Genomic DNA, 23,242 nt, shown 5'->3' on the forward strand with positions numbered 1-23,242 from the left:
GTTAAGAATCGTATAAAGTCTGCTTAGCAGCTGCAGATCACTGTATTTTAAATACAGCTCTGGGCTGGCTCCACCAAATGAAAACTTCCTGTTCTCCTAGTCACAATGTCAAATGAACTGCTGGCCCGTCGCCGTCGCAGAAACCTCCCCTGCACCTTCACCAGTGCAGGCCTTCCACGTCCCCTCACCCCCCACACCGTAGCACACAAAGGATGCTTGTAGCTTTGTCTTCAGGCCTCACCAAAAGTTTCAGACGAGCATCCAAAGGGCCTTCGGCAAGTCGTGCTGCCGTACCAGCCTACGGCGCCCAAGGAGCCGAGCCACGGGGCTCTGCTGCCTGTGGCACCTCCAAGAGTAGCGCATGATTGCTAGACCCCCCCAGCGCGCAGCTCCAGCCAGTCACAGCTCACAACCGCTCTGCCAGAGGGCACAGAGCAAGGAGGAGCGCTCGCTGGCTTTTGTCACTCCTGATAACCTTTCCTTGTGGGCTGCAGCTGAATCCATAACTTCCTCTCCTGAGAGGCTCCTGTCCCAATCCCAGTCTGGGCAGGGTCATCCCATGGCAGCCTTGTAAGTGGATTTTTTAATCTCCCTGTGGTTGCTGTGTGCTGGATGGAGACTCCATTATCCGCCCAGCAGCACCAGCAAAGGAAGCCGCCGAGCGAGCTCTTCCTCCCACTGCCCTGCCAAGGGGATTCAGCTTTGTCCGGAGGAGCCCCTCTTGAGGGGAGGGTCAGAGCCTACATCTCCACGGCCTGTTTAAAGTCTGGCCTCTTGTCTAAGGTTGCTAACAAGAAGGCTAACTAGCACCGCCTGTGTTGAAGGTTTGTGCGACACAGATGCTTTGCCGTCTGACAGAGTAGAAACCAGCCTGGGTCACCGCAGGCCCCCAAATACTCTTGGTTCAGCTCAGCTGTGCTAAGCCTGCACCCCGTGGAAAGGTTCAACAAGCCCTTTCAGTGGTGCTGAAGGGGGGGAGCATGGGATGGTTTGGTCTGGAAGAGGATGTAATAATCCTGCCATGGAGCGCAAGGGGTAGAATTGTCTTTTGGGACTCCAAAGGACCCTGGATCAAACTTGAGTTAAGCCTGCATTCACTGTAAGCTAATGTTGTCTTGTGAGTGATGCTAGAAGGAAAATGCCACGGCAGACGGGGCTATAAATTCCACCTCCTACCCCACCCAAAAAAAAAAAAAAAAGTCCGTGATCCAAAAGGGAATTCATTTAACTCTGGAATTTTCTGACCTTATTTGTGGTGCAAGATGGTTTAAAAAGAAAAACATTTGTAAGCTGCTCTCCTGATGACTTTTTCATATTGTTTACTTTTGTAACCTTTCTCTGTGGACTGGGAGCCAGAAATTACGTCCACCCCTAGTCCAGCATCCGAGAATAAGAACTTCAGAGGAAGGAATGCAACTTCATAAATAGCAAACCTCAGACACTAATGGGGAGCAGAGGCAAACCTGCAGGTTAACATTCCTGCAAGAGAAGCCCACACAGCCTCACGTCCCTGGGATTCAAGCATGATTTTGACTTTAGCCTTCATTTTTCTCCTAAGCCTCTCTTGTCCTTTTGCATCAAGTCAGATGACACATGCAGGAGGTAAGTAGGTTTTAATTACCTCTGTGTGCGTGGACCCTCTCTGCACGTATATTTGCAGCAGAGAAGTGAGAGAGAAGATGACATGTCAATTACAGCTGGTGATACCTGAATTCGATTTTTATCAGTTGCTTCATATAAAACCTTGAGCCAAAAGGTTTAAATGTTCCAGTCCTAGGCTGTATTTTTTTTCTCTGTTTAATGATGTTTTTACAAATTAAATCTCTTCCACTCGCAGCTGGAACTGACCAAATTTTCATTGTTGTTATTTTGGAAATAAAGCGCCCCTGGTAATTCATCTTTGTTTTGCAACTGATACGATTAAAGACACATTTGATACAGGATGTTCTGTGGCAGCTACCTGGGATTTCTGTGCGCTCTGCGTACACAGAGAGTGCAGGGAAACCCTGTCATCTAGGAACTCAGCCCCTTGCGGGACTTGTGGCAGTTCTTATTTCTTGAGCAGGACGTTAGGGAAACCAAATCAGGAGGAATCAGAGTCCCACATCCCAGCAAAGTGAGACCTAAAAGAGCACCTTTGAAAGGGCAAAGTGTGTTTTTAAAGAGTGCGAGGGAGCTCCGGAACAAAGGGCATGTTTGCAAGTGCTTAGACTGCCTGGGGACATTGCATTTGGGCACCGGGGCGTGCGCACGCGCGTGTGTGTTGAGCTGGTTTAATGTGCAATCTTTTCTGCTGCTCATTTTTAAAATAGCATCTTGCTACTAGGGACAGGCAAACCTGTTCAGATCAAATAGAAACTGACCCGAACCTTCAGCCAGAACTGGCGTGGAATATTTTGTGAAGCCAAAGAACATCTGCCCATCCTCCAGTCCTGTCTCTCAATAGATTGAGGAAAGCGAGTTTCATGTGGAATTTGACTTAGAAACTCTTGTGGTGTTTGTCAGTTAATTTCTAGATCTAAGGGTGCTGGAGAGGTGACGAGTATTCACCCAAACTGCGAGGTGCTTGTCAGAGCCGACCCCAGACAGGCCGCTCTATTCATCACAGAAGAACATACAAGCTGCTGTATGGGGTTGGAAGGCTGCTCGTGAGCCTTCAAGTCTGATACCTGGCCCCTGGCATTGGCAAATCCCTCAGGTTTCAGAGGAGGACGACAGTTCTAACTGGAATAATGCACCGGACCAATTATGCAGTGCTGTGTGTGGAAAGGAAATACCCTTCCCACTCCCAGCGCACGGTGCTGAGGGATCAGATTGGTTAGAAATGCCGTAGGGACATGAGAGAGAAGAGAAGGGTGATCCTCCTCTTGGGGCCAGGAGGGAAGCAGCACAGCTGATCGACTTGTCCAGTTCCAGCTGTTGTGTGGCTTGTCCAGGAAGATTTTTAAATGTGCGGCTCCACAATGGAGAAGAGATGAGCTCTGCAACGTGCCTCAAAGGCTGCCCGGGTTCAGGTTTTAGCGCCCAGAGCAAGAGAGGTTTTTCGGCACCGTTGATTTCAATGGACATTAGAAGCCTAAATACCTGTGTGGATCTGGGTCTGGCAGACCAAGGTAGAGGAAACTGAATTCCTGAGCCAAGGGCCCCCTGCTGAAAATCTCTTGCCATTTGCCCCCCATTTTTATTGGCTGAAGTGACACTGTCGATGACGCCTGCTATGGGATTGCACGAGGCTCAGGGGGTCTCTGTGGCAGACAAGACCCAAACCACTCAGACTTCGCAGGTCCAAACAAATGCCTTGAATTTCATTGCAAAGCTGACTTCTCTGCCGGGGGAGCTGCTGCTGTCTGCCAGTGGGCAGGCAAACCTGCCCCGTAAAGGGCCCATCTTACAGCAGCGGGTGAAGAGCCTCCTGTCGCCATGCTCCGCTGTGTAGCAGCTCTTAGGGCCTGCCGGTGTTTGCTGCTGCCTCTCACAGAATCCTCCACAGCCTTGGGCTGTAAATTGGCTCCTGCCCTTCTACCGTGTCAGCCGCCGACCCCTCCTGTACGCAACCAGCACAAAACCTGCCCCACAGACAGTTCTCCGCCCCACTAACCTGCCAGGCCAGCTCACGCCTCGGCTGTGGGGATAATTGGTATCTGGTGTGAGTGACGGATCTTGGCACATTACCCAAATGTCACCCACACCCTCCATCTCCCCTGGAGCAAGGGGGGCAGAGAGTCCATCCCCCATCTTGCTTTTCTTCCATGGGTCAATCAATGCGTTCTAGAAGTTGACAGCTCACCCTTGAGGAAGAGGGGTCTGGGTAGTGACTGTGGGGTGAAATGAGGATAATTCAAAATGAAGACCGGCTCCTCCTGCGGTTTTGATCAAATTAAAAGGTTCTCCCTCTTGATCAATGATTCGTGATAAAGCTCCTGCAGTCTGGACTTCAGCAGTGCTGAGTCAGCGACTAATGTCCTCTTCCCTAGCACGTAGCTCCTTCCAATTGTCAACAACCCTTCCTAGCCCCAGACCGGGGAGGGTTCGGGATCATTGCCTGGCGGGCTGCGGTTAGTTGGAGAGTCATAGCAACTAAGGGCCAGCAAACACAATACATAGGTGAGCAGACTGGTGCTCCTGCTCCACTGCTTCCTTCATGTCTGTGTTTTCAGTAGGAAGTGACGTTGGGCACCAGATGCTTGCAGAGATGAGAGAAACGAACCTGGCACTGAAGGAAGTCCGGGATTTGCTGAAGCAGCAGGTATGTGAGAAAGTGTCCAGGTACTGCCCCGCAGCCTGTGCGAGCGGGACCGGGGAGGCTGTTGTCTCACACACTGACCTGTGGAACAGGGCATTTAAAATGGTACTTTCATCCCATGGGAGGGTAGGATCCCCCGGTGACCCCCAAACCTAGCTCGGAGCGTCCCTCAATTCTGGGATAATTTGGATTCAAATTTCCATGCAAACTCTGCTGCCTGGGTCCTCGTCTACTGCAAACAAACCCCACTGAAGAATGAGTTTTTTAAGCAGACAAACTGCAGTAACGTGGCAGGACAAGTCAGAGTCACTTTTTCCTTGGTTTTGTGGGCTTATGAAGTCGTCAAGCGGAGGCCAGGCTGGAAGATAGAGGAGCCCATTCAGCCACCCAGTAGGTCCAGGAAACAAGACGTCACATGGGATGTAAACAAGCCCTGCATTCACTGTCACTGGTTCCTCGGGTTGCTTTAATCCTGCACCTATTCGGCTCCAGCAGCACCGGAGGGAGTTGGGAACGGTGGGGGAATGTGGATCTTTCCCTGTTTTACCGAGTAAGTGGCGGTTTGTCTGGTCAGCTCTTTTTTAACTCGGGAGAAAGGTTCCATTCTCCCTCCCACGACCCGCTGCGCTGAAGGCAGCAGCCTGGGCCTGGCAGATAATTGGAATGGCAGCCAGGCCCCTGTGCCAGTGCAAACTGGGCGGCTTCTAATCTGCAAAACCGTATTGCACTGAGCCACTCTCATATCTCAGGCTGTTGCATAAATATCCAGTGTTTGCTAGGAATCAGGTCAGACCTGGCTCCTGGCAGCCCGTGGCCCTGCTTTCCACCGGTCCCGTCCAGCTTAGCGGTGCTTCTCCACACCCGCTTTTTTATTTATTCCCCCCCCCCCCTTTAATCTCCCCCTCTCTTTTTGCCATGGACTCATTCTCAGACAGCGTCCGGCCTCTTCAAAAGACCCTCGCAAAGGAAGGCCTCATGTACATCAGTAGAGAGCCCAGAGGGAAGCTCCCACAGACGTGCTGTTCGTTTCTGTAACATGCACAAAGATTTTCTATTCCCTTATTTTCCATAGTTCCGCATTTCACACATCAGTAACCAGAGCAGCACCAGGCCATTTATCCAGACCTAGCCCCCGGCACTGGAACCCGCCCCGTAAAACAAACCCAGCTGAAGGAGAGAGGGGGCCAGGGAGCGGCACGCCAACCTGGCCCCCACCTCCCTGACGGCTTGGAATGCTCTGGATTGGGGATGTTGGGTTGGAGCTACAATGGATTAAATTAAATTATTCACAGCCCCTGATATTAACCTTCCTGTAGCCCCATGGGATGTAGAAAAAGTCTGGTGTAAAAGGAGCCTGCCCTGGTCCGCAGGAGCTGTGGGCAAGGTCTGAACAGTGCTGCTGTGTGGGCATGACACCGCTCACAATACCAGATGGGGGGGGGTGCTGGAGCGAGACCAGCTGCCAGGGGCTGTGCCTTTCCCGTCTGACTTCTCCCCTGCCCCGAGTCAGGCAGGGCTGCCCCGGCTCCCTACGACGTTATGGAGTCACAGCAGTGGGAGCTGACAAGCACCTATGAAATCCAGACAATTCCCCGGTCAGTAGAGCAGGCTCCCAGCGCGTCAGGCTCTGGCGGGGCCATTTACAAAGGGGTCTACACGGGGTGCAAAGTCTTGCCTGAAAACACCCCGGCGAAGGCGTTTTCCCGGGCGCAGAGGGGCCCCGGATGAAATGAGTGGGACCAAAGTGGCAGCCCCATAACCAGCCCCAAGCCTTGGACTGGTCCTGCCCTTGCTATACACCATGTCTGGGCTGTAACCAGGCGCCGGCTGGGCTGTAGCGTTGGGGGGGAGGGGGGGCAGGAAGAGAGCTGGCACGCTCCGTCCTACGGACGCTATCTGGGCCAGGCCACGATCCTGCACTTCACCCAGGGGACAGCCCAGCTCCCCTCACCCCCCACCTGCAGAGCAGCAGGGGACAGAAGCCGGACTCAGTGACCCGGTTTCCCCCCCCCCCCCCCCCCGTCTCTGAATTAGAGGAAAACAGGGCCAGGCTGGTGGCTGGCTCCTCACAGCCATTCCGATGGCTGGACCCCCGCAGGCTGTGAAATGAGGTGGGGGCTCCCCGACCTACGTGCCTGTTAGAGACAGGCAGGAGCGAGGCCACCAGCAGCTCTGCACTTAGGCCAGGTCTGCGAGAGGCTGTGGTCCAGCTGTGGCGCTGCACAGGCGCTGACACGCAGCTCTCTCCCGGCCAGGGAGTCTCTCGGCGCGGCCCGTTTCCCACCTGTCTGAACCCAGGAGATCCTCCGTCTTGTGTGAGTGGGTGGGTGTCGGCCCCTCACACGTACTCATCCCTGGCCTGGCCCTGACTTTCCCCTTCGCTCTTGGGGGCAGCCCCTCCAGCGCAGAGATGAGCTACCTCTGCAGGGAATGGGCTGGGGCCACCCCCCTGCTTTATCCAGGCAGGACCTGTGCGGTGAGGCAGAAGGCAGTCGTCTCTGGGGCTGCCAGCCCAGCACCGGGCCTGAGCATTAAAGCCCCTGGACCAGTGAAATCTGTCTGCCCCTGGCACTGGGAGTCGGGTCAAGTGCAGTGTTTCCCTGCCCGACTCCTCCACTGTCCCAGGGTGAGCTCTGCTGGGCAGCAAGTGGCACCTACATCCTACAGCGGGGGGGGGGCGGCCCCCATCCGGGTATAGAAATTGTCTGGGGAGCCATTAATGCTTTGGGAGCGGCTCCAGTCAGGGGGCTGCTGGTCCCACGTGCTGGGAGAGGGAGCAGCCGCTGCGGCGCCGCACAGCTTGTTCCGCAACTTTCCTGCGGATCACCCGGCTGGAGCTGGCGGACACTGGTTGAGCTGGCGGGCCTGATGAAAAGCTCACGCGGGCCGTAGTCTGCCCACCTGTCCTAGAGGCGTAGGGGTGGGTGAGAAGTGGGGAAGGAGAAAAAGGGAGATGAAGCGGCCCCAGCCCGCACCCTGCCCCACACCAGGTTTTGGTGCAAGATTGAGCCTCTCGTAAACAAACATGTAGAAGCAAAAGGCGTTTCTGGCACTGAAAATCTGCAGTACATGTCAATTGGGGAGAGAAGGGGGGGGGGGGGAAGAGGGTAGGTGGAATCCACCTCCCGTGCTGGCTAACTGGGGGCTCGTTTCCTCTCTAGATTAAGGAGATCACATTCCTGAAAAACACAGTCATGGAGTGCGACGCCTGCGGTGAGTTGCTCTATTTAAATGCCTCTTGCCCAACTTCTCTCTACCTGCCTCCTACCAGCACCAGAACATCGCCTACCACCCTGCCCCCCCCTCCAGGAGTTGGCTTGTTCCCGTTCACTTGACGTGCAATCGGATATGCCTGAGATGTGCTCCAGCCCCTCTTCAACAAACTCCGTAACCGCTAACTAATCTCCAACCCGGTCCTGGGGCCTGGGAGGCAGCGGAGGATAAATGATCCCTCATTCACAGCTGGGTAAAGTGAACAGAGGAGCAACGTGCCTCCCGGCAGTCAGTGTCAGAGCTGGGTTAGGACCTGGCTATTTCACTTGGGTAAAGCTTTGCCCTAGAGGGTGTCACTTCCTTGGCAGTCACCGGCTGCAGAATTAGCTAGGGGCTGAGCTGGCGGCTACGCACCTACATCAGCTTCTTTCCTGCTGAGATCCAGGCTTCGCCCTGACACAAACACGCCTGGTTGAATTGAACCGGTGCAAAGAGCCGGGTGGACGAGTGGATTTTAGACGAGGAACACAGTTGAGCTCATCCACGTAAGCCAAACTGTTGCTCTGGGACTGAAACCAGAGCGTCACCCGGCCCTTTGCATCCGTTTGACAATCACGCCTTAAGGGAAAGAAACCCTGCCTGTGGGTGAGCCCTGAATCCGAGGAATCCTCTCGATCTACAGCTGCCACAGGAACAGCCTTCAGCCACAACCCCAACCAACGCCCACCTCTTCGTATCCTCAACTGTCCATAAACTCAGTTCAGAACAGCCCCACGCTGCGCTCTGCAGGGTACTCTTCATTTCTCAGGTGCATAAATCCCCACAGCCTCGGCTCTTTGCATACGCCCCACGGCAGGCATGTTGTAATCGCCCAGGAATGCATCGCCGGGTGTGTCTGCTCGTTAAAACTGGCCGCTCTGGCGCTGTGAATGAAATGGAACATTACTCCCCAGAGGTGCTCTGCGCCCTTCCTTCCAAGCCACTACCCCCCCATCCTAGCCAGGGGGCTGGCTACCGAGGAAACAATATATACAACCCGTTGTGAACTTGCCTTCCGCGCCCCCATAAACGCCTTTCTGGACTGAGCTTTACTTCCCGTCTATTTGGCTGTAGCAAAGCACAGTTCATGGAGATGCTCCGTTATTTGCCAGCACATCCAAAGGCTGGAGCAGTAACTGCTTCCACATTTCTGCAGGGAAAGAGATTAGCCGGAACCTCTGGGACCTGCCATACAGAATCACACTCACCCCCAGCACTTGCTTTAAGAAGTTCCTCATAAAATTGTCTTGAACTTTCTTCCTCTCACTTGATCGCTGCCTTCCCTGCTTATTGTTCTGGTTTATAAAGGGGGGGGGGGGGTTACTTGGCATTCCTGGGGCCATCCTGGGAGCTGCCAGGACCTTGAAAGAAAGACATTAAAACAGTCCTCCCATGCGATAACCTTGGAGCTTCTGAAATAGACCCTCATCTTGAGTCCCATGTGGGAGTCCTATAGCACCCCTTCCAGAGCCAGTTCCAGCCCCACTGCGACCCCGCGGAGTCTGGATACTAGGCTGTGAGCGGGAGGCCAGCAGCCTCTGGAGAAGGATATTGATGTGATTGAAGTACCAGACAGGGAGTCAAGACTCCAGGCTCTATTTCCTGCTCTGCCACTGAGAGCCCTCAGACAAGTAACTTCTTTGTGCTTTAATTTCCCCATCTGCAAAATGCGAACATGACTGTTATCTCCCAGGGCATTCCTGGGGCACCTTCACTACTTGTAAAGCACGAGGAGACCCTCCACTAGAACGTAGCATGTAAGCGTAAGGGATGACAGGTGCTGGCTGTGGGTGCTCTGTTTCTAACATATCTTCTAATCTCCAGGCATGCAGACGGGGGCAACGGGCCCAGGGATCAGCACAATACCGTATCTCAGCTGTTTGTCAAACCCTTGTTTCCCTGGAGTTACCTGCATGCAGACTGACACGGGCTTCCGCTGCGGAGCCTGCCCCCTGGGCTTCACCGGCAACGGGACCCACTGTACAGATATCAATGAGGTCAGAGACCAGCTGCAATGGGTCATTGGCAGTTACAAGAACTGTGGCTAACTCCTCTCGGGGGTTCCTCACTGGAGCCCTGTTGTCATTAACGGAGGTCACACAGTTAAATGCCCCTGCTGCACACAACACACCAGTGTCCTTCACAATTTAACTGAAGTGAAATCCAGGTCTAATGTATTAAACCCCCCATCCTCTAGATCCGTCACACGGGCTCTTGAAAAGCTGGGGATGTCTCCCTGAAAGGGATGCAATGGCTCAAACAGGAGACATGGGCTTGATGCAGAAATGACGGGGGAGGGTCTTGGGCCTGCAACATGCAGGAGGTCAGACTAGATGATCATGATGGTCCCTTCTGGCCCTCTGAATCTAACGGGACAAACTGCACTGGAGACAGGGCTAGAGGCCGTAGGCACCAGGTGCATGGAACCTGCACAGCGGGCTCCCTCTGAACACGGTAGAACAGCCTCAGTGTTTCAAATCCGCTTCTGCAGCTTAAGATCCGCTTCGAGTAGGCGGATGATTTGTTCCCCGACTCTTCGGGTGGTCACGGACTAAAGACAGATTTTACTTCCTTGGTACAGATATAATTCTGTCGAAGTTTGTTGGAGGTCATCAGGTTTCTTTGGTTAATGACACTGTGCGTATAATGCACAAGAATTGAGTTCAAATGACGGGGGGAAAAGATTGAGAAATTCATAATCAAAGGACGTATACGCTTGGGGCTGGATTTGCTGTGGAAGCTAACGTGCTCCTTCTGATCAGGGCACTTACATCACAGTGCACTGAATAAACCCTGCCCCTCAAACCAGCCTGACAAATGATACGGGACTTTGGACTCGGAGGCGCTACCAAGAAGTCATGATGTGTACGTTGGCTCCCTGCAGGGGAAACCAGAGGGCACCGTAGAGGAATGAAGGTGAAGGAATCTGGTCAATTGATTGGCTTTGCCTGTCTGCGCCCCGGGCCGCCGGGGAGAGCAGGCTAGACAGGGGAGCTGAACTTTCCACTGACACAGAAATTCAAATGTCCCTAGTCACTCTTGCTTGTATATTGCTAAAACAAACCAGTGTTTGGGGCCTTTCCTTCTTGCCACGTCCCGTAAGGTTCAGGCTGTAGGAAGGGCTGGTTTATAACCAAAACTAGCAACTCAGCAGGAACTTCCCTTCTCGCCTACAGTGCAGCATGAATCCCTGTTTTCCAAAAGTCAACTGCGTTAACACTGCCCCAGGCTTCCACTGTGAGCCCTGTCCCACCGGCTACACCGGGCCAGCACCTGAAGGTCTTGGGCTAGCATTCGCCAGAGCCAACAAACAGGTACATCCACCCCCCCCCCCACTCCCAAAAGCCACTGTAAGCGAGATGGCTGCCTGCTACTGAAGTGTGACGCACCCTCCCACTTTCTCCTGCCCGGACAGGTTTGTACGGACATCAATGAATGTGAGACGGGCAGCGCCAGGACTTGTGTCCCGAACTCCATCTGCATCAACACACGGGTAACTAGCACCAGCCAGCCTGGACTAGCCTGTGCCCCCAGACCTCTTGCAGCTTCTCCTTTCAGTGGGGACGGGGTAGTTGCACCAGTTTGGGGGTTTCAAGCCAAGTGTTCCCAGCACCCACGTTATTTCTTGTTGCTCCTCTGGCAGGGATCCTACAAGTGCGGGTCTTGTAAGCCGGGCTTTGTTGGGGACCAGGTCGTTGGGTGCAGGAGTCAGACGGAGAGTCGTTGTCCCAACGGGGAACTCAGTCCATGCCATGAGAAAGCTCGCTGCATCCTTGAACGTGATGGGACCATCTCGTGTGTGGTGAGAACCAAACTGCCCTCCGCTTAGACGGGGGGGCTTCAGCCGCTGCCTTTTTTACCTTCACATCCGTCCTGCTTTTCCAAGTGCCCCGGGTGCCAGAGTCTGTCACTGACCATTTCTGGCCGGCATGTCCCACCACTTCCTTCTCCCAGCTGCGCTAAGAGAGAAACTTCTCAGTTAGCCCCCCACAGCACGGCCACTGCTTTCGGAGAAGATGCTGCTTACGTGCTGAGAGCTGACGCTCTGAGGCCTCCGTTTCCACAGCCCTAGAGCATTACACGGGCGCTGAAGGGAGGTGAGCCCGGTTCAGGGGATTATGCTGATGCCAGGGGCAGCCCAGGGCTGCTGCGTGCTCAGCTCTGAGCTATGCCACGTCCCAGCCCAGCTGCCTCTTCACGGGGATATTTCACCTGCCAAAGGAGGCTTCCAATCCCCCAGGATTTCCGAGACCAAGCGCAGTCCAGTGCGTGCAGACCCGCAGCCTGGATGTGTGGGGGCAGTAGAGCAGGTCCGCCGTAGACGCCTCCCAGTTCCTCACTCCCCACATCCGCTGTCCTGCAGTGCATTGTCGGGTGGGCAGGAAATGGCTACGTCTGCGGGTGGGATACCGACATCGATGGATTCCCTGATGAGAAGCTGCGCTGCACAGACCCAAAATGCCGCAAGGTAAGAGATGCCTGAACTTGTCCAGCAGGGTTACCAGGGCCACGCCTTGTGAGAGGCCAGCATCTAAGGGCTCAAAATGCAGGTCATATCCTCTTCCCTACAACTGGGGAACCAGAGTCGCCTAAGCCATGCAGCCTGGTCACTCCCAGCATCACCCCGAGCGGCGAGGGAGCGACCTGGCTCCAAGGGCAGACTGGCCAGTGTGTGGCTGGTGGAAAGACCTGGCCAGCAGAGCCCAGAGGAAAGGGAAGGCGGCTGCCTGCCCGGTTAACACCAACCAGACCGGGCGGGGGAGGGGGAAAGGGTAAGAAAAGCTGCACAATGTGCCAGCAGCTCGAGAGACTTCCCTGCTGCTTTTCTGCCAGGATAACTGCGTGACGGTCCCCAACTCGGGCCAGGAGGATGCGGACAGGGACGGCATTGGAGATGCGTGTGACGACGACGCGGATGGAGACGGGATATTGAATGCAGAGGTTTGGACTCTCTAACGCTCACCCCCAAGACACGCCAGCACAGAGCTGCACAAAGCAACCACCTGCCTCTCTAGTGTGGTGTTGGGGCCGGGGACGCTACAGACGCCAGCATGCAGTGCTCCATCTCTAGCCCCATGGGCTGGGACCTGTAGCCTTGCAGACGGCACTTTGATACTGACGCTGAGGCTGGTTCTACTCAGGCTCCTGACAAGCTGCGTCTCTGCTGGGCAAAGCCTGGGCAGCCGCTACCGTCCCTGCATCCAATGGGGTTTTCTGGGGGGAGGGCCAGAAGGACCCATGGTTTTGTACAGTGCTGACAGGAGGCTTTGCTCCCCCACTGCGCTGATCAAGGCAGGAAGCAGCGGGTAGGTCCCAGCTTTTCAGCGCCTGGTCCAGGGCAAATGCTCTCGTGGTGTCTTGCTGGTACAGCTGACCATAAACCGGTCGTGGGCTGCCAGTGGCACTGCCTTGAATGAGGGCATGTTCCCCGGTGCCCTGGCTGGGTTCACATAGCTCAGAGTAGGTCAGTCCTGTGACCCCTTTTTGTACCATTCCCCACGGCCGGGGACAGCTGCCCCGCGTCTCCCTGAGTCACTGCCCGCTCTCTGACCCCTCCCACAGGACAACTGCGTCTTGGTGCGCAACCCAGAGCAGCGCAACGCTGACAAGGATAACTTCGGCGACGCCTGCGACAACTGCCGGCACGTGAAGAACGATGCCCAGCGGGACAGCGACGGGGACGGGAAGGGAGACGAGTGTGATGACGACATCGATGGGGACAGTGAGTGTTGGGTGGGAGGGTGGAGGCAGGCCCCCCAAAGCCCTGAGAATGGTATTAGTAACACACCCAACTGAGATCTGCGGTGCCTCGGGCCAGCCCAGGCGCCTTGTCTACAAAGTAAGTATCCAGAACAGGAGTTACACGGGGCAGAAACCAGAGACTGGAGCCGGGTGGCTCCAGGAAAAGCCCTAATTTCTGATGGACTAAAGCCCTTACTGTGTCGTGGGGCAGTGATTCGCCCACAGCCACCCAGGACAGATGCCAGGAGCTGTCATGGTTCACAAGAGGCCACAGCACACGCAATCTACACCCTGGCCCTAGAGCCCCGGACTCCCCAAACCACAGCTGCAGCAGCTTCCACATCAAGGTGGCACCCAGTCTAGGCCGCTCCGTGGAGGGAGGCTGCTGCTCAGTGCTTGACCAGCCACACGCGTCTTCCCTCAGGCTTAGGAGGGAAGACGCAGGGAGTTAAGACAGCAAGTGTCAGGGCCAGGTCCTGGCAGAGGTTTGCCTGTCTACGTCAGCAGCAGATGCTGTGCATTCACCCCGAGCCCAGCTTTCCAGAGCCAGAAACCACAACGGCCTCTGGCCTGGGAGAGAGGAAATTCATTTACAGACGGTTCCCCCTGGCAGCCGGTGCCACACAAGCGTCAATACCGCTAAGGAATCTGACTGGCGTGATTCAGTGGTGGAGTACTTCATGGCACTGCGGTAGGAAGTGAAGTCATGCAGGTGGCTGATTAAACGGTTTCTGTCGTGTCTCAAGCCTTGCAAAGATGCTGTCTTAGTCTTCCAAGTCCAACAGCCACGATGGCATAAACAAGGCAAGGCTAATGCAGAAAATCTGCTTTAAAGCAGTTTGGGGAAACACTGACAGCTTTGGTCTGAACGCTCTCCAGCCCGTTACTCCCAGCTGGACACGGCGTGACTGTCTGCAGCTCTGTCACTCTGTAATGAATGCAGGTGTGAGGCCAGCTCCTCTCTCAGGCCTGCATCCTGCAGCTGCACGGCGGACTGATAACGTGGAGGCGGCACTGAATGAATTTACACGGGCGTCTCTCCCTGTCAGTCTCGTGCAGGGGTTTGCAAACTTCTGCATCGTGGGAGCCCATCTCCACAGACAGTCTTGGGGAAACTTTCCCTCCCAGTCACGATCCCATAACATGATGGCAACTACAACGACAGCGCGCGTGGCACTGCAGCTTGAAGACAGGCCACCCAGCCCGCTGGTCCGCTAGACCTGCAGCCCTGTGTGGCTCCTGTTCCTCAGAGGAAGAAGTGAAGCTGGCTGGTCCCCCGTTTCCAGGTGCTTTTAGAGGCCTCTTCTTGTAAGGGGAAGCCTGGAGACTTGCAGAAGCAACTGTTAGAACCAGAGTCTGGGAACCACCTGTCCACGCAGATTTTCTAATATTTCTTATACATATTTTGTCCTCCCACTAGACACTCTTCCTTCCCCGCTGCAACAAGCTGGATGGGTAAAGGGGACCAGGCAGGATCCTGCACCCTGGGGGGTGTTCTGGCTGCCTTAACCTCTGGCTTACTGATCTGTGCTTGGAAAATTAAAGTTTCTCACTCTTCGAGCTGCAAAGAGGGGGAAAAAATCTAGTGCAGACAAAGCCCACTTTGGTGAATGCAGCAAACAGCTGGGGGCACTGATTTAGCCAGGACAGACATAACTGCCCTCTGTAGGCAACCTCCTGATATTGCTGGCCAGAACCCACGTCAAGTCCATTCACAGCGATAGTGACTTTTTTGTCCAAATGCAAAAAGCCTCAACAATTCCCTGTTCTCCTCTGGCCCCTGGTGCCCTTCAGGCTGTTTATCTGAACCAAACCTTTTGTTGCCTTTTTCCCTATTTAGTTAGTAAGGTTATACGAGGCTGAATAAACCAATTCATGTTTGTAGGCATGTGCTTTTGCCTTTGAACCATTAAAGGGGTCAAAACAATGTGGCCTTTACTCTTCTGATTTCAGTCCCTGGGATGATTCAGCCCCAGAATAGACTCTGAGGCAGTGAAAAGCCAGTGAGTACGAACACACACACAGTTTGCATGATGGCACAAAGAACACACACTAGATACATGAACGAGGGCAGTTCCAGGTTCCTGTTCTCTCTAACCCAGCCAAACTTGCTGCACACACCTCTGAGCGCAGGGCTGGTTTAAAGGGCCCTGTGTTTGTGGCTTACAGAGATCAAAAATGCGGTGGACAACTGTAAAAAAATCCCCAACCCTGACCAGAAAGACAGCGACGGGGATGGAGTGGGAGATGTGTGTGACAGCTGCCCAACCCTCAGTAACCCAGACCAGGTAAGTAAACATCGCTCCTACTTGAGATCTTGCTGCTTCCGTCTCTCTCCTCCACCCTGTGTGGAGGCAGGGTTGCCACCCACGTCGCCCAGGCCCGAGCTGCCTATTTGGTGACCTGACAAGACTGTCACTTGCAAATCAGTAGCTCTCATCCTCGCTAATACAGAAATGCAGCCTGCAGAGACCACAGGGCTCTTTGCATCCTAGGACATGCTCTCCACGACCTGCACTTTCACATTAAATACACTGTTGGCAGGGGAGCGGGGGGAGGGAGGGGGGTGTGATAAATCTACCACTTCACAATGAGTGCTACAGAAGAAATTGCTTCCTCGGGGAGGCTCTCTCCACTGTGATCAACTCTAAATCTCAGTCGAGGCAGCAGATACGTACAGGCCCAAGCGGTGTCTCCCTTCTTGCTTGAGGTCTCACTCTTGACCCCAGCTGTGGCAAGTGTAAGCTGATTGTTCATGGTTTGTTTTACCAGAAAGATACTGACCACGACCTCGTGGGGGACCTGTGTGACACCGACGAGGACCGGTGAGTACCAGCTGCAACTAGTCTTGTGTAGGCCCCACAGAATCCGGGCAGTAGGAGGGTTTGGGAACAAGTAACCGCGTCTCTTTAAGCAACTATTGGTCTACGGAAGACAAAGTCCAGCTAAAGTGAATTTAAACTTCATCATGGCTTAAGTCACAGGCTAGATTTTATGGCTGATGAAACCACGAACTGCCACTTCCATGCAGGATCCACACTCACCTACAAGGTGGGTGCATTTGTGTTATTTTAACACACACACACACACACACACACACACACACACTCTCTCTCTCTCTCGTTGCGGGCTTCTTGCAGTTGTCTGTAGGGCAGCGTTCATGCATCTCTGTGGTGCCCTTTAGCATCCACTGGTCACGCCTGATGTTCTGATATTAGCTTGTCTGATGTTCTCCCTGCCAGCGATGGGGACGGCCACCAGGACTCATGGGACAACTGCCCCTCAGTTCCCAACAGCTCCCAGCAGGACACAGACCACGATGGGATGGGCGACGAATGCGATGACGATGACGACAATGATGGGGTTCCAGATGAGAGACCTCCAGGCCCTGACAACTGCCGGCTAGTCCCCAACCCTGGCCAAGAGGACACAGACCGTAAGGGGGAAAAGCTACGCAGGCGTTCAGTCACATGCTAGCCAGTTTAAAGAACATTTAGGAGACTTGACTTCCCTTTCTCAGATGTAGTGACTGACCTGGGCATCACCCAGGTGCCCAGTACCCGTCGGGGGGGTCCAGAGAGGGGAGCAGGGGTGCTACTGTCTCTCCAAGCAGCTCACCCACTGTAGAACATTGCAGAGGTTAAAAGGTGAGCTATTCCCCCCCTCATTAACGGCATCTGTTAATGGGAGGGGGAAACAGCACCACATGGAGATTCCTAGGGACTGTCTCAAGAGAATGCCAGCTATGCAGGGCGGGAGCAGTGCCCCCCCAGAGCACATATCCTCGGCCCCCAGCAGAACCCCTCCCTGGGACGGTGGTTATATTAACTTCGCTGGAATACATGGGCCAAAGACGGGTACCAGACCCTAATCGTGCGAAACGAGGGCTGGGGTTTGAGACCTCGGCCTCCTTAGCATCATGGTGCAAACCCTGTTACAAATGGCACAGGAAATGAAGGAAGAGCGGGTCAAGCATTTGAAATATAAAGTATTAAAGGAGGGTTTTATATTAACAACATCCCTTGTTCCCTTCCCCTTTCACTGGAGAGAGTTTTTAGGACTCCCCCAACCTCCCCTGTTCGACCGTGTCTTAGAGCGTATTAAAAATGGCAATAAATTGTCCATTTAGGGAAACCAGAGGAAGTTAGTTGAGATGGGCTGGAGCTGCTGTTAAAAGAGGAAACAAGATGAATGCACCAAAGGGGAGAGAAAAGAGCAGCAGAGAGAAAATGCAGCTTCTGGCTCTGGCATGGACTTTCACTCGCAGCCTCACTGCTGGAAAACCACAGGCCTGGCCCATGGTCTGCTCCAAGACCTGGCAAACTTGTACCAGCATCGGGCTGTTTTCGACACGCTTGTAGCGGCCTCCCTGATCACGGGTTTACAGCAGTGCGGCAAAATGTTGGCCAGCTAAGCCAGACTCTTATCAGACAGAAGGAAAGAGGAAAAAATACGGCAGGGAAGGAGAAAGGGTCACATCTGGAGTGTGGGAGTCACCCGGAGCTGGTGCAAGTGGCAATGTCATCTGGGTCCCTCTCTCTGGCCTGTTCAGGTCCGGCCATCTTGCAGGGTAGGATGAAGAAAGTCCAGGGTCCCCAGAGATGGTCGGGGTGGCACCCATAAGGGAGAAGCTCATTCCTTGCCCTTCTTCCAGATGGTCAGCATGGCAGCAGCCTCCCAAAAGGCAGCAATGGCTGGAACAGTCCCTATTCCCATTAGTTTGCCCACAATTAGGCCTGATTTGACACACCAATTTTGGTTCATTGATTTTTTTCGATCTCACGATTGTTTGTTGTTGTTTGTTCACGAGGCATGATCTTAACACAGCCCTTGAGTTATATAGCAGGAGGCCTTTTGTGTGGACTAATTCGGTCTGTTTCACTTTCGCACCTTGTCCTGTCAACATTTGTTGTTCTAAGTTATTGTGATGTTTTGCGACCTTTCACAACTGGGTACATTTGTAGGCCCAATCATCACCACAGTGTGGATACAACCACCCTAAAACCAAGAGCCAAATGGGTGGGAGGAGACGGGGGGGTCAGGTAGATGCTGTCACTGGAGAAGGGGAGACTTAGTGCCCTTCGTCATCGCCTCCCACAGGTGATGGTGTGGGGGATCTCTGTGAAGAGGACTTTGACAAGGACCAGGTGATCGACAGAATCGACGTGTGCCCAGAGAATGCAGAGGTGACTCTGACAGATTTCAGGGCTTTCCAGACAGTCGTGTTGGACCCAGAGGGCGATGCACAGATTGACCCTAACTGGATTGTCCTCAATCAGGTGAGGAGATGGTTTCACATCTAGGGTGAGGGGATGCTAGGAATTCACGAGCTATGCAGCTCGATTGCTTAGCATTATCCACTGACTTAGCACCGCAAACCCCAAAGTTCTTCCTTTGACTGGCTGAATGGGAGTGGGTGTGTGTGGAGGGGGAGGGGGGAAATGACCTGCAAGGCTTGAACCTGCCCCCACCCTTTGCCCTGTTGTGTTGTCATTAGGGAGAGCCATAAGGCCAGGAGAGATGGCTCGGGTTACATAGCTAGAGTCCCCTAGGGGTGGTGCTGGCATCACTTCACAAGCCTGCCGCAGTTTCTCTGTATTCAAATCTCTCCCCTAGCTCCTGACCCTTGAGGGTGGGGATTACAGCACGTCTTAAATCAGTACTAGAGTTTCAGATGCTTGGAATGAACTCTCTCTGCACCTGCATCTCCCCTGGGGGGGATTTTGTGATCTCCTCCTTGGCGAGGGAAGCATATTTGCACCCCTTTGCCCCAAGTCCATGTGACAAAGTTTTCCACCCCAGACGGTAACGAGTGAACGCTTGCATTTCACAGGGCATGGAAATTGTCCAGACCATGAACAGCGATCCCGGCCTGGCTGTAGGTAAGACACTCCGCGCTCAGTCCTTGTTGGACATTAACAGGTGCAACCCCTCTTCTCAGCATGATTTTCAAAGAGCATTTTAGAGACTGTTTTAGCAGTTCAGCCAAATTCCCTCCACTGGAGGAAAAAAATTCTTGTCTTGAATGTTCTGGCTCAGTAATAAGCCAGCTGGGTGCATTTCTTCGTAAAACCCAGAACAGGGCAACTTCCATTTTATCCAAACTAGACACTGGGGCAGGAGGTTCCGGTCAACAATGAAAGGGTCTGGTTTTGATCTGCTATTAGGACCTAATGCTAGGGGAATAGAGCGAGAGATGCGGTTCTGTGGGTCTCTAGATTAAGCCCCTGAAGGGAAAGCATGGAACCCAACAGGATGGTTCAGACTTTAGGGGGGATGGTGCTGCTTTGTTTCTTGGCTCGTGAATGATGATTATTTCTTCCCCCCCTTTCCCCTGGTTGAGGTTACACTGCATTCAACGGGGTGGATTTCGAGGGCACCTTCCACGTCAACACTGCCACGGACGACGATTATGCTGGCTTTATCTTCGGCTATCAGGACAGCTCCAGTTTCTATGTGGTGATGTGGAAGCAGATGGAGCAGACATACTGGCAGGCAAACCCCTTCCGAGCAGTAGCACAGCCTGGAATTCAGCTGAAGGTAAGACTAGAAAAGAAACACACCACGGGGTCTTCAGATAGCCCTGATTTGTCCTCCCTTGGTCTCAGCATGGCGGGGAGGGTAGTCAGTTGCTTTTAGAATCAAGCACATGATGTGGGGGAAGGGAGAAGACATTCCAGCCTCGCTGTTGCTCCGGCCGGAGTTTCTCTTTATGAAACAGAAGGTATGAATGAAGCTGTAGCTTCCTCTAGTGTTCCCACTACACGATGCTGGCCATTTCTCCTCCATCAGGCCGTGAAATCTAAAACAGGGCCAGGGGAATATCTCCGCAATTCCCTTTGGCACACTGGGGACACTACAGATCAGGTCAAACTGCTATGGAAAGACCCCAGGAATTCCGGCTGGAAGGACAAGACCTCGTATCGCTGGTTCCTACAGCATCGGCCTCAAGTTGGATACATCAGGTAAGGAGCAGGGCTTGCTCTGTTCCCTTTGCAAAGCGAGCGGGAGTCAACCCAACAATTGCGCTTCGCACAATTTAAGGAATGAGGAGCCAACTGATCAAATCAGCTCCTGTTTAAAGTCAAACACTGTGCCCCTCTCCTAGAAGAGGCAGCATGCCCACACCCTGGGATAAATGGGGAATATTCCCTCCACTGTTGGGAAGGGAAATCACTTTCACTAGGGCTAGGCCTGTACTGTTAAGAGTCATCCTGCCCTTCCAGAGCTCGCTTCTATGAAGGCCCTGAAATGGTAGCAGACAGCGGAGTCGTCCTTGATACAACCATGCGAGGAGGTCGTCTGGGCGTCTTCTGCTTCTCACAGGAGAACATTATCTGGTCCAACTTGCGTTACCGTTGCAATGGTGAGTTGCTCCCCGTGCTGACACTTTGGGAACCTGCATCTTGCTCCCATCACCTGGAGCGTTGCTGCCTGCTGTCCCAGGAAAATAAGCAACACAACTTGCATTTTACTCTAAAAGATGCCTCTAACTCAGATCGTGTGGTGGGAAGGCAGAATTTAACTGCCTGTCATTCCCCCATCCAACTTTTGGCAGCTGCCTCACAAATGACAGCACCACTCCTTGTTCCCCTGCCAAGGGACAGCTACACTTCAGTGTCGGACAAAGATTAATCTGTCTTCTATAACAGAGCTGGTGAAGCATTTGTGGGATCCCCCAGGAATGAAATATGTTTCGAGCGGGCTCTCTTGTCCATTATTAAAATGCAGCCAGTCTGGGGTGAAACTTGGCATCAGATCTTCTCTAGCAGCACTGTTTAAGACAGGAAGCAAAGAGTTTCATTTCAATAAAATTGCAGGGAACTTAGGGAGACGGAATGCAGTCACTTCACCTGAGCTTGGCTACAACCGTGCTGGCAATACCTTACACTTGGTCTGGATCTTAACTGGGTGTTTCAGACAAAAAACTCTCACTATGTAACATCACTAGCAAACCCACACCCTTTGAATCGTGCTTGGTGTTTCTTGAAAGGAGCTTCCCAGTCTCCTCTTACCTCTCCCTATCATTCAGGACTTGTCTGATTTGTTTGCGCACAACAATGTTGTAAGTGCCTTTATTTCATGTTAGTGGTTTACTCTGCTTCTCGTTTTCAATCTTGCTGCTAATCTACACCCACTTCAATTTCATCCCCTCCAGATACCATTCCTGAAGATTATGAGACGTTCTGAACTCAGCTGGATCAGCCCCTGGCTTAAATGTTTGTCCATCAACATTTGCTTTTAAAAAGTATTCAGCTGTCCACTACTGCAGCTCTGATATACTGTATAAAGAACTAGATGTAATGTACCACTCCCCCCTGTACAGCAGCCGGTATCACTGCCTATCGGGCATCTTTTCTGCAACAGCAAACCCCTTTAACTGCTATGAAATTATACTGGAATTGCAGAGGTTTTAGGTGCTGGAAGGAGGTTCATAAATGAAGTGTGAATAGAAGCCAAAATGACGACTGTGCTGTTAACACTAATCTTCCACACCGCATGGAAACAGATGTGCTGAGATGCTACCTGCTGTGGCTGGAACTGTTTGAGTAACTGTCCCTACCTGGTGGTGCCAAAGCCTTAAAGATCCTTTTACTCCTCCTGTTAGATCAAGTCCCATTGCTGGTGCAGGCCAGAAAGTGTCAGTCTGAAAAGCGCGCACACAGTAGCGATGGCATGATGTTCGAGTTACACAACTTTAAGAGGGCACCTTTGTTCTGGAATAACTTGGATAATAAAGAACATTCTAATAGACTTATGTACTTTTCTTGGATCATTGATCATGTTTAAATCTCCTTTGCTGACTGGCTGTGGCAGGTGAGAGAAGCAGTAGGATTTGCTGTGTTACATTTATTAGGGTAGTACCCAAGAACTCACCAAGAACGTGCTCATCGGCACTGCAGAGAGTAAGGCATTCCCTACCCCAAAGAACTTACAATCTCGGTACACAACACACATTTTCTTCTGGGTTTCGTTGGGAGGCAATAAGTTGAATGGAAGAGCAGGGACACTGCAGCTGAGAAGGGGGGGAGGGGAAGAGACTGCAGGAGGATGAATTGGAGCAAAAAGCCAAAGTCCAGTCAAAACTGTAGGAAGTTCTCACTGTCCGGAGGTGGCTACTCCTACGGGCTGGAGTCTCTGGCTGGTTCCCCATTACAGCCTGGCCAGAAGGTGGTGGTGGTCCCTGCAGTTCTGGGTTCATAAAAATAACCCAAGCTGTTCCCTTCTTTTCTCCCGCTCTTCTAGTAAGATACATCCACAGCAGTTGAGCAGCTCCCAGAAGATCATGGGGTTTAGGTGGGACGTCTGCTCTCAGCAGCTGAAATTCATGTGGACTAGAGCTCAGCTGAAGCAAGCCCATATAGGATCAGCTCCAGGCTCCGAGCACTACAAGACTGTCAGAATAGCACAGGCTCCCTCCCGCTTGGGCTCTACCATTCAAAAGACTTCTTCCCCGTCCTCTTCTTTACATCTCCGTTTTTACCTACCATGTTCTGCCTCGCCCCTACAAACATCTCACCTCTCACTCCACCACAGGGGGAAGTTGTAGCTATTTTCTGAGGTAGGTAAGCCTGACCCATAAGAGCACTTCTCAAACACTTAGACTAGTGACAAGGAAAGCAAGTCCTGAACACCACAGGATACAACCTTTCCCTCAGGATAAACAATGAGGCTGCATGGTGAATTTGCCAAGAGGATTCATCTTGGAAGGCCCCTTTGAATGGCTTTTCCCTTTCTGCAGGAGTGGACTAGAGCGAGGACTGAATTCTGCAGGGGGAAACAGTTGATGTGATGTTCAGTCCCCTATTTATCATACCAGCTTTCACAGTGGTCTCAGCAGTGCAGGGGGAGGGTCTTCAATCAATCAGTCCTTCCATACTTTGGTTTGCAGAACCGCATTCTGTGAATGCTGCAGATAACAGGCCTAGTGCAGCTGGACAGGAGCCATCAGACCTTGCTTCTGCCCATACTATTCTGGGCAGCCATTCCTTGAAAAGATACATG

General features: G+C 53.0%; 1 protein-coding gene across 1 annotated transcript; it reads left to right on the forward strand.

The window, feature by feature from the left end:
- Positions 1-1,523: 1,523 nt before the first annotated feature.
- On the forward strand, positions 1,524-21,958 carry COMP (cartilage oligomeric matrix protein). The gene is made up of 19 exons (XM_067554947.1): positions 1,524-1,602; positions 4,158-4,246; positions 7,405-7,456; positions 9,320-9,492; positions 10,672-10,809; positions 10,911-10,988; positions 11,139-11,297; positions 11,859-11,963; positions 12,329-12,436; positions 13,058-13,217; positions 15,407-15,525; positions 16,010-16,062; positions 16,480-16,673; positions 18,338-18,516; positions 19,071-19,119; positions 19,581-19,777; positions 20,030-20,202; positions 20,464-20,603; positions 21,396-21,958. Exons 1-19 carry the CDS (start codon positions 1,524-1,526, stop codon positions 21,425-21,427), a joined length of 2,277 nt encoding a protein of 758 aa, XP_067411048.1. The 3' UTR covers positions 21,428-21,958.
- The last annotated feature ends 1,284 nt before the right edge of the window (positions 21,959-23,242 follow it).

The sequence above is a fragment of the Emydura macquarii genome, unplaced genomic scaffold, assembly GCF_026122565.2.
Source record: "Emydura macquarii macquarii isolate MOO-44397 ecotype Brisbane River unplaced genomic scaffold, CSIRO-AGI_Emac_v2 contig_306, whole genome shotgun sequence".
Lineage (NCBI taxonomy): Eukaryota > Metazoa > Chordata > Testudines > Chelidae > Emydura > Emydura macquarii.